General features: G+C 40.2%; 1 protein-coding gene across 1 annotated transcript in view; it reads right to left on the minus strand.

The window, feature by feature from the left end:
• SYAP1 (synapse associated protein 1) overlaps positions 1-9,943 on the minus strand; it is a 33,902-nt gene extending 23,959 nt beyond the window's left edge. Inside the window, exons 1-2 of the mRNA XM_043995165.1 lie at positions 9,602-9,943; positions 884-1,002 (exon numbers count right to left, since the gene is read on the minus strand). Of these exons, the coding sequence (XP_043851100.1) occupies positions 884-1,002; positions 9,602-9,779 (297 nt within the window). The 5' untranslated portion in view covers positions 9,780-9,943. The remainder of the gene's footprint in view (positions 1-883; positions 1,003-9,601) is intronic.
• Positions 9,944-11,109: the final 1,166 nt, after the last annotated feature.

Genomic DNA, 11,109 nt, shown 5'->3' on the forward strand with positions numbered 1-11,109 from the left:
ATAGTCAAACTACACTTAACTAGATTAAAGCACACATAACATGATTTTTCAATCAAGAAAGTAGACGAAAAAATGAATCTTTTCCTTCCAAAATAGAATAAAAAGTATACAGTATTTTTTAAGCTTGAGAATACTATTTTGAGGATTTATCTTCCTCTGTGTATAAATGAAATTAGCTGAGTATTATCTATCTATATGTGACTTTTTTAAAGAGTTTAAAAAGCACTTTTCTTATATCTTTATGAAGTAAGCGGTACAAGTATTACTATTTTACAGATGAGGAAACTGGAACTCTAAGAAGTTGAGTGACTATACAATATATCTAGTAGGCAATGTTGCTCAAACTCAAACCTAGGTCTTCTGACTTCAAACACTGTGTGATTTCCACTATAACACATTGATTCACATATAGTATTGTGGGGGGTAAAAATCTCAGTATAAAACAAAATTCCTAAAACTTTAGACAATATCCTACTTGTTTCAAATAATGCGGAAAAATTTCCAATTTGGAATTGATTACACTGGACTATGACTTCAAGTACCAAAGAAACACGTTATCTGATTATGCACAGAGATGAATATATAGTTTGAAATCTTAAATAACATTAAACAACTAAATCATAAAATTTTAAATAAAAAAATAACCAAACTTTAAAATGATGGCTGGAATTATTTAGTGGTTAGTTTTTATTTTAAATAATTTTGTACAAATGAAACAAAAAAAACCCCCAAGGATCTCAGCATTAAACAAAAACAAAATCAGAATATGTGGACTATTTTATTCTGGATAAAAAAAACAAAACAAACAACAAAATGACATAGAATAATTCAGATACCGATAAATTTCATGGGGTTCTACTTTCAAAAAATATTTTAAAAGTACCTTATCAATGATATCATCTATTTTCCCTTCTTCTACTGACTTCTTTATTGTTTGTGCTGTTTCAGCAACTGATTCAGTTATCTTTTTTGTAGCAGCAGTGGCAAAATTAAACAGGTAATCTGCCAATAATAAAAAATAAATAAGCTTTAGTCTGTTCTCCATTCAAGTACAATACTTACTATATTAATAACAACATGACTTTTCCTCTCAAAAGAAAACTTGTAAGCATCTAAATTTCTGAGACATTATTGTTGATTAGGGAAGATATTTCTATAAGGTAAACAAACTATTATATTGCTACTATGTGCAAGGAACTACACTAGCCAATGGGAATACTGACAGAAACTGAAGTGCCTGCCCCCAAGAAACATATTCTCCAGGAAAGATACAAAATGTATATAAATAAACAAATGCAAACTATATGCATATTATTTTTTAAAGTATTTTATTAAACATATACAATCACATTAAACATATTTCTACATTAGTCATCTTGTGAAAGAAGAATTGGAAAAAAAGGGGGAAAAACAGTCCAAAAGTAGAAACAGTATGGTTCAATCTGCATTCATAATTCACAGTTCTTTTTTCTGGATATTGAGAACATTTTCTATCATGAGTTCTTTGAAACTGTTTTGGATCATTGCACTGCTGAGAAGAGCCAAGTCTGTCTCCATTGTTCATCACACAATGTTGCTGTTCCTCTCAGTGCATATTACTTTCAAGAAAAAGAGTGCTAATAACTACATTGGGACACATCTTATCTAGGAGGACAACTAAGTTGTGCTTTGAATAAAGGTAAGGCTTCGCAGAGACTGAGGGGAGAAGGGAGGAAATTTCATACAGAGGCTTTAGGGTTTTTTTTTGGAGGAGTGGGGCAATGAGGGTTAAGTGACTTTTCCAGGGTCACACAGCTAGGTAAGTGTCAAGTGTCTGAGGCCAGATTTGAATTCAGGTCCTCCTGAATTCATGGCTGGTGCTTTATCCACTGTGCCATTTAGCTGCCCCTATACAGAGGCTTTAAATGCAAGTTGAGGCATTTCTATCTTTACTCTTAATTTTTTTTTTTTTTAGTGAGGCAATTGGGGTTAAGTGACTTGCCCAGGGTCACACAGCTAGTAAGTGTTAAGTGTCTGAGGCCGGATTTGAACCCAGGTACTCCTGACTCCAGGGCCGGTGTTCTATCCACTGCGCCACCTAACTGCCCCTCTATCTTTACTCTTAAGGCCGCTAAAGATTTTTGAGCATGTCCTCAAGAAATTTCAATACCCAATGAGAAATGTCAGAGGTCAAGTAAGGTAAAAGGAACAGAATTGTTCCCTCCTTATCCTAATAAACAAAAGTCTTGAAACCTAAAAGCAAAAGACAGAATGGCCCCAAAGACAAAACTTGGAATCCAAGACCAGAGGAAAAGGAAAGTATGCTCAAAAGCTTATAAGTTATCAAAGCAGACAACCTATGTAATTTTTTTTTAAATCAAAAAAATTGCCTGTGAAAGTCAGAAAACTGACTGGTTAGAACAAAATTCAAAAGTAATTCTAACTAAAAGAAAGGGGATAAATGACAAAGCATGCAGCTGAAGCAACTCCAACCAGACTGGTGAAGACAACATGAAAATGAATATATACAAAGCAAGCTTTATACAGGAAAAATGGGAAGTAATAATTAAAAGAGGGAAGGCAGTAGAATTAAAGAGAGTTTGGGAAAGGGTTCCGGAAAAGGATGGGGCTTTAGTTAGGACTTAGCATTCTAGGGAAAGGGGACAATCAAAGAACATACCCAGAGGCAAGAAATGGAGTATATAGTTTGAGGATTAGCCAGGATTGAGGATTGTCCCTAAATCAGAGAATCTGGTGGGGAGAAATGTGTAAGACTGGAAAGGTAGGAGGGGCTAGGTTATGAAAAGCTTTGAATGGCAAGCAGAGCACTTTGTATTTAATCCTGAAGGCGATAGCGAGCACCAGAATTTATCCAATAGGGGAGTAACATGGTTAGACCTGTTTTAGGAAAATTCCTTTTAGTGAATGAATAGAGGATGGATTGTTGTGGGAAGAGACATGAGGGCGGCAGACGGGTCAGCGAGCTTTTGCAGTAGTCTAAGTATGTGGTGATGAGGGCCTGCGCCAGAGTGGTAGCAGTGTCAGAGAAGAGACTGTGGACATTTAGGAGAGATGCTGCAGAAGTGAAATTGACAGGCCTTGGCAACTGCTTGGATATTGGGGGGGGGGGGGAATGAGAAACAGTGAGCAGCCAAAGATAACTTAGAAACTGAGAGAATGGTGCTGGCCCTCTACTACTTAGTAATAGGGAAGGTGGGGAAGAGGGGGACGGTTTAGGGGAAAGATGAATTGTTTTAGACATGTTAAGCTTAAGATGTTACTGCACTTCATTTGAGATGTTTAAAAGGAAGTTGGAGATAGGAGATCAGCTGAGAGGTTGGAACAGGATAGGTAGATTTGAGAATCATTAGCATAGAGATGGTAATTAAATCCATGGGGTCTGATGAGATCACCAAATGAACAATAGAGAGAGAGAAGAGAAGAGGGCCCAGGACAGAACACTGAGGGACACCTATAGTTAGATGTGTCCCTGTAATCATCTCTATTATATTGCAGGTAGCATGATGTAATGAAAAGAACAGATTTGAAGGCCTTGGTTTGGAAACCCAATTCTGCCACTAAGTACACAGTTGTGACAAAAAGTGCTTTTTAAACTAAATACTCGTATATAAATGCAAGTTGTCATTGTCATCGTCATCATCATCACCATTACCACCACCATCATTTTAATGTCCTTGTGGGCAAAGACTGCATCTTATTTACATCTTTATTTCTTCTGGGATAGCACACTGTATATAAGTGCTTAAATTTTGCTGCTGAGGGGCAGCTAGATGGCGCAGTGGATAGAACACCGACCCTAGAGTCAGGAGATCCTGAGTTCAGGACCAGCCTCAGACACTTAACACTTACTAGCTGTGTGACCCTAGGCAAGTCACTTGGCCCCAATTGCCTCACAAAAAAAGAAAAAAAAAGTTGCTGCTGAAATACAAAATTTTCTAAAAGTGAAAATATTTTCCCCTTCTACAAGGGCTATCACGGAGTAGGAGCTCACTAGGAAGGAAGGTAAGGAGCAGATCAGCACAGGGTTTCTCTTTCTTACATCGAATTATTTTATAAGCTGGGGAATGTCTATATATTTATCTAATTCTATCACAAAATTAAAAAGAAAAACAAATTACCACATGTCATGAATTACATCACCAGCTCAATTATTACAGGAATATTATCGAAAACATGCAAAACAGTTTTAAAAGATCAAGGAAAATATCAATAGAAGTGACTGCTCAGTACATCTAAGAAAACTGGTTAAGCAAGGTGACACTTTGTTTCAGTTGCATAACCCTCTTTATCAGAGATAAAGTACTTCTTAAAAGTAGAAAATACAATCATTTACAAGCCTTTTTTCTATTTACTTTCTTTGGTTCCCATTCAAATATTCTAAATACTTCCGTTGGTTGAAATTAAAAGATATCTTTGTGAGTGATATAAAGAGAGATAAGAGCCAGGTTATCCTTGGTCTTTCTACAAGTTTATATAGACAGAGATAAATGCCTATTTTTCTAAAAGTGCAAAGAGTTCATTAGATCAACAGTATAATACATCTAGGAAAGGAAAATGATCCTGGGATAGGCGAGGGCGGGGACGGGGAAGAGACACACGAACAGAAACAACTGAGCAGTAAGTTTTTGAATGTCTGACATGAGATGAGCTGTGAGGAATACATACTGAGTTCATATTAAATATACATTTAAAAATGATTCTAAATATAAAACCAAAAGAATGTGTACTTTTATATAAAATTGATTAAACTAAGTTTGCTTACTATAAATTATGAAGCATGACACAGATAAAGGGGGTTTTAAAGTTTACTGTGGTATAACTACTTTCACTATCTCCCAGTGTAGCTAAAGAGCTGAATCTGTAATTTAGCAAATCTTGGAACTTCATAATCTCAGATTAATCAAAATTATTATGAGTGACCCAAAGGGCAATGCAGAAATGTATCCATGGTTGGGATTACATAGAATACAGCATATTCCTAATTTTATGCACATGAAGCACCATAAAAAAAAAGATCACTGAAAAAAAACAAAGAGTATAGCAGGAAATGAGATGGGTCAAGGATAAAAGATGAGCAGCCCAGGGCAGCTAGGTGGCACAGTGGATAGAGCACTGGCCCTGGAGTCAGGAGTACCTGAGTTCAAATCCAGCCTCAGACACTTAACACTTACTAGCTGTGTGACCCTGGGCAAGTCACTTAACCCCAATTGCCTCACAAAAAACAAAAAACAAACAAACAAAAAAGTATTAAAAAAAAAGATGAGCAGCCCAAAGTCTTTGTTCTTTGAAATGGGGGTGGGGTGGGAAAGTTTGAGGACCTACTTACTGTATCCAATGTACTGGAGAGCACCAATATCCTGGAGGATTAACGGGAATGTATAGAAATGAATGTACGAATAAGCACTTATCAAGCACTTACTAGGTGCAAAATTTTGCACTAAATAGTGGGGACAAATAAAAATAGAAAAGCAGACAACTCCTGATTTCAAGGAGCTTGAATTTTTTTTTTGTGGGGCAGTGGGGGTTAAGTGACTTGCCCAGGGTCACACAGCTAGTAAGTGTCAAGTGTCTGAGGCCGGATTTGAACTCAGGTACTACTGAATCCAGGGCCAGTGCTTTATCCACCGAGCCACCTAGCTGCCCCTCAAGGATCTTGAATTCTAATGGAAAGGTCCTATGGTCTTTAGGGTACAGACTGTAGGACCTATAGAGGGTAATGCAACTTCTTTAATGTCAACTGCATTGATAAGACCATGTCCATTTCTAACTATGACCACTTGCCAATGCCAAAGACTCTAGGGGGGGCGAAAACCTTCCTTTATGGTTCTTAGTAGTTTCTGAGTAGTAGTTCTTTAGTGGTTGTGGAGGAGGATAAAGCACCAGCCATGGATTCAGGAGGATCTGAGTTCAAATTTGACCTCAGACACTTGACACGTACTAGCTGTGTGACCCTGGGCAACTCACTTAACCCCCACTGCCCCCCCCATATGTATTCTATGCATTTTAGATTTGCACTTGTAGCTGTAGTCTATTCTATATAATTATGGAGTTGGACCTGAACTTCTCTAGAACAGTGATTTCATGGGTAGGGATCTCCTAGTAAGAAACTCTCTCCACCAATGCAGACTAGCAGTTCATGGAGCACCGAGATGTTGACTGATTTGTCCAGTGTCACACTGCCAGTGTTACTGGTCAATGACAAGATTTGAAAATGAGTATCCCTGGTTTCTACTCTGGGTCTCTATCCTCTATGGCGTAAGCTTCTTAAACTGTGGGTCTCGACCCCATATGGGGTTGGGAAAATTTGGCAACAGTAAAAGACTGGGCAAAAAGGGGTCAAGAGTGGAAAAAGTTTAAGAAGTCCTGCTCTATGCTATGCTGCACTCAATAAGTATTTTTTCAGTTTTTAATGAATTTTACAACAAATCAAGTCTCACAGTGTTTAACTCTCATATACATTTTCCTTCTGTCCACTTATACAGCCACAACTCCAGTTCAGCCCCTTATTTCCTTTCGGCTGCACTATTACAAGAGCCTTTTAATCTGCCTCGCTGGCCCGAGGCCCTTCCTGCTCCAAACCAACCTTCACCAGATGCCAACCTGATTTTACTAAAACATTGGTGTGACCACATCATCCTTCTGCTCAATGAGCTCTGAGATGAAATATAAAGCCCTCTCTCTGTTTGGCATTGAAAACTTTTAATAACCTGGCCCTTTTTGCCTTTCCAGTCTTCTTATGCTTTGGCCTACTCCATATATTCTGGGATACAGCTAGATGGACTACGTGTTCTTCTAACATGACACTCCACTCCCTGTCCTTCTGCCTTTGCCCTGGCTATCCCCATGGAAAGCTCTGCCTCCTCACCACTTCTCTAGTTTCCCTGGCCAGACTCAGTTCAAGCCCCACCTTTTGCAGGAAGCCTTTTCTGGTGTGCCAAGGTGTCAGTGCCTTCTGTCTCAGATTACCTTCCATCCATCTACTCTGGACATCTTGCATGTACTTAGTTGTCTGCATGTTGTATTCTGCATTAGACCCTGAGCTCCTTAATAGGGATTTTTTTTCTCCTTTCGTTGTATCATATACAGTGCCTGACATATAGTAAATGTTTATTGACTGAATCAAATCTTCAAATATTTGAAATAGAAATCAAAGGTAATACCTAATGAGGTAGTAGAATTGCGAAAGAATTTTTATTTAACTTTTAAGGAAAGCTTGTTAAGTCCCACATATACTAACTGTGACTTGACATGTCACTTCACCTCTAAGTACCATAGATACTCTCATAAGATTATAATTTGCAGAAAAAGTGTTAATTTGCATTGATAAAGTATAGATGTGAGTACTTCTTTCCTACTGCTAAGCATTGCTCATGAGACTGTCTGACAAAATAACAATTATGGGCAACCTATACCAATAAAATTACACATTTGGTATCTATCCCCATACTTACTACATATTAAAACACAAAGATTTAAAAAAACCTGAGGATCTAGTGGAGTGGACAAAAAAATTATGAGAGAAACCAATTTTTATTTCTCATATAAAACTATACTGTCTGAAATGTTATAAGTATTAATCTGACTGGCAGATATCTTGTTTCTCTAATTTGAGGTGCTCCCTGAGGGCAGAAACTCTATCTTTTACAAGCCTCCAGGCTACTTAAGGATCAGGTGCTTGAGAAACAATTTCTTAAAGAACCTTTGTAACACATAAAAAAATTAAAGGATTAAAACCTATTAGAGCTCATAATTAAAATATAAATATGTATGCAATAGGTTTTTTAATCTTTCTGTTGCAAGTTCTACTCATCTTAATCAATGAAGAAAAAGGACACTTTTCTCTCTCTCTCTCTTTTTTTTTTTTGTGGGGCAACGGGGGTTAAGTGACTTGCCCAGGGTCACACAGCTAGTAAGTGTCAAGTGTCTGAGGCTGGATTTGAATTCAGGTCCTCTGGAATCCAGGGCCGGTGCTTTATCCACTGCAACACCTAGCTGCCCCCGAAAAAGGCCACTTTTTCATTCTAGCATAACTTTGACAACTGAATCACCAAAATAAGGCAGCCAGGAACAAACAGGATATTGATGGCCAGCTACAGCACTGTCTTTTATTATCTTACCAGACATGAGCAATGCTTAGCTATAGAAAAGATAAGAAACTTCAAGATAATATTGTGAGAAAATGATTAACCGAAGCAAAACCCACCAATAAATATAACCAGAATCTGGCACTACTATCTACTCCACCAAGTTCTTGTTAACATGTCTCCTTCCAGAACTCCAAATGTGTAAATTATTGGGGAAAAATCCATTTAATTTCAGCGAAACAGAACCCAACCCTAATTTCCTGGCTCTCTCTAACTTAAAAAGATCTGTGCTTAAAAGAACATATAAAAGTCTAGAAAGTAGTTCGTCATCATCAAAACATATGGAGATATATTCACTGGTAACAAATGAAGGTCTTTTGATATTTTATAGAAATAAACACCAGACAGAAAGAGAACAGTGCACTTATGATGAAGATGGTTTTTAGAAATGGGTTTCGGGGGCGGCTCAGTGGCGCAGTGGATAAAGCACCGGCCCTGGATTCAGGAGTACCTGAGTTCAAATCCGGCCTCAGACACTTGACACTTACTAGCTGTGTGACCCTGGGCAAGTCACTTAACCCCCATTGCCCCGCAAAAAAAAACAAAAACAAACAAACAAACAAACAAAAAAAAGAAATGGGTTTCAAGGTCTTTTTAAAAGACTGTACAAGCCAGCCTACTTAAATAAAGCCTGCTTGGCTTTTTAAAAGGTCTTCTTTAATTTACTTCCACTCCCCTATCCAACTTCATATTCTACAGGTGAACAACCCAAACTCTGATCAAGTCAGAACCATTTCCTCCTGGTCTTCTGTATTTTACCTGTGTGGGGGCGGGGTTGAAGGGGGAAATCATCTAGGAATCACTCACCTGGAGTGTCTTTTCACCACCCTGCAAGCTAGGTGGGACCCCCACCCCCACCCCCCCGCGCCAAAGCCCCACCTGGAACGCTCTCTCTCCCCATCCTTTAAGGCTGTATTCGGGTCCTACACTTTCTCCCGCTGCTCCAAGTCACACGCCAACCTTTCCACTCTCCCACCTGCACTTAAGATACCGTACCGCAGTTTAGCCCATAACTGTTTCATAAATGTTCATATATCCGGTGCCTAGTCCAGGGTATTTGAGCAAACTTTAAATAACTTTTAAGCAAAATCCGCCCCAGTAGGGAAGAATTGGGGTGGGGGGGAAGGGCTGGGAGTTAGTGGGCTTCCCCTCCAGAGTCAGCAATTTCAAGTCCCGCCCCGCTTCAAGGGAACACACCCCCTCCCCTCCTCCACGCAGAGGATATAGTAGGTGCTTAATAAATGCTTTTCTTTCTCTTTTTTTCTTTCTTTGCTTCCTTTCGCTCTCGGTAGGGACGTAGCCTGGGATCGGGAAGGGGGGAGTGGCAGCGACGTATCTCACAGGGAGGTGACAGATAGGAGGTGGCCCTATCCCGCCCCTACGGCCCCGTGCCCCGTCCTCCCTCCTTCCCTCCCCCCGCCCCACTTTCCCGGCTCTGGGAGATGCGGGATACTCACTGCCGAGGCCTTTGGCCTGGTGGAGAAGAGGCTCCTCGTCCCCTTCCCGCAGCTCCTCCGGCGGCAGCTCGGGCTCACTCCCCGCCGCCGCCGCCTCTTCGGGGCTACCCCCGGCCGGAGGGTCGCCCCCTGCCGACGTCTGTTCCAAGCCAAACCAGCTGCCCAGACCCCGTAACATCCCGCCCGCCCGGCCTCAGCCGGCTGCTGTGAGCCGGGTCACCAGGGTCTGCTAGTAGTCGTCGTCGTCGCCGTCGCTGCCGCCTCCGGGTTCAACTCTCCAGTGTTTTTGAGTCCGCCGGAAGCCGTTCGGACTCAGATCACATGAGTGACTGCTCTTTCCAGCCCGACTCCTCTCTATGGTCACACCTTGCCACGCGTCATTTCCGGCGTGGCCGGCGTTGTGGGCGTTCACTTCGGGCTGGCTTGCGGATTGGTGGATGTCAATAAACTTTACTCTAGAATTTAGGCACATACGCAGGAATGACCTCCCGCGGCCCCGTCATTGGCCACTCCCTTGCTCTGGTCATCCCAGAGTTACGGACACCATAGTAAACAAAATATGCGTTGCCGTGGAGAAACTTAACTGTCGACAGGAGGGGAGACATGAAAAATGTACAAATAGATACATAGAGGTCCTATTATCAGGATAACATTTGAGAAAAATAAATAAATACGTACGTACGTACAAACATACGTACATACACAAATAAATAAATAAAGGCTCAATTAGGAGCAATCGCTAAGTGCTTCTGCAGGCTCTTCCCAGGAATGGTAATGATGATAAGAACAGTAAAATCATATTTATATAGCGCTACGCACTGTGTTAAGCGCTTTACAATTAATGATAGCTAACATTTTTGTAGCACTTACTATGTATCAGGCACTGTGCTAAGCACTTTATAATTATTATCTCATTTTCATCCTCAAAACAAGCCTGGGAGGTAGGTGCTATTGTTACCCCCATTTTACAGATGATGAAACAGGCAGACAGCGGTTGAAGTGATTTCCCCAGGGTCACATCACTAGTGAGTGAGGTCAAATTTGAATTGAAGACTTCTGACACCAAGCCCAATAACCGCTTCAGTACCTAGTTCCTTAAGCAGGAAGTAAAAGAGGCCAATCATGTAACACAACACATGGACAGTGGGTGTTCCATCAGAACACACAATGTCAAAAGACCTCCTTTGCAAGAATTAGGGAAGGACAAGTGTCTCAGGATGAGAAGAGGAAAGAGGAAAATGCTCTTAATCTTTTTGTGTGTCGATTTCTCCGGCAGTCTGATGAAGCCTATGCACCCTCTTTTTTGGAATGTCTTTAAAGGCATGAAACAAATACTTAGGAAATCATTTACATAAAAATAAAGGTGTAATTAATTTTCACCTGTTTAAATTTATGGACACCCTGAAATCAATGCACGGGCTCCTTAGAAATCCATGGACTACAGGTTCAGAACCCCTGTGATAGAGGGAGTACTCACATTGATAAAATCTAAGATCTATTAACCTGTA

The sequence above is a fragment of the Dromiciops gliroides genome, chromosome 3 (assembly GCF_019393635.1).
Source record: "Dromiciops gliroides isolate mDroGli1 chromosome 3, mDroGli1.pri, whole genome shotgun sequence".
NCBI lineage: Eukaryota > Metazoa > Chordata > Mammalia > Microbiotheria > Microbiotheriidae > Dromiciops > Dromiciops gliroides.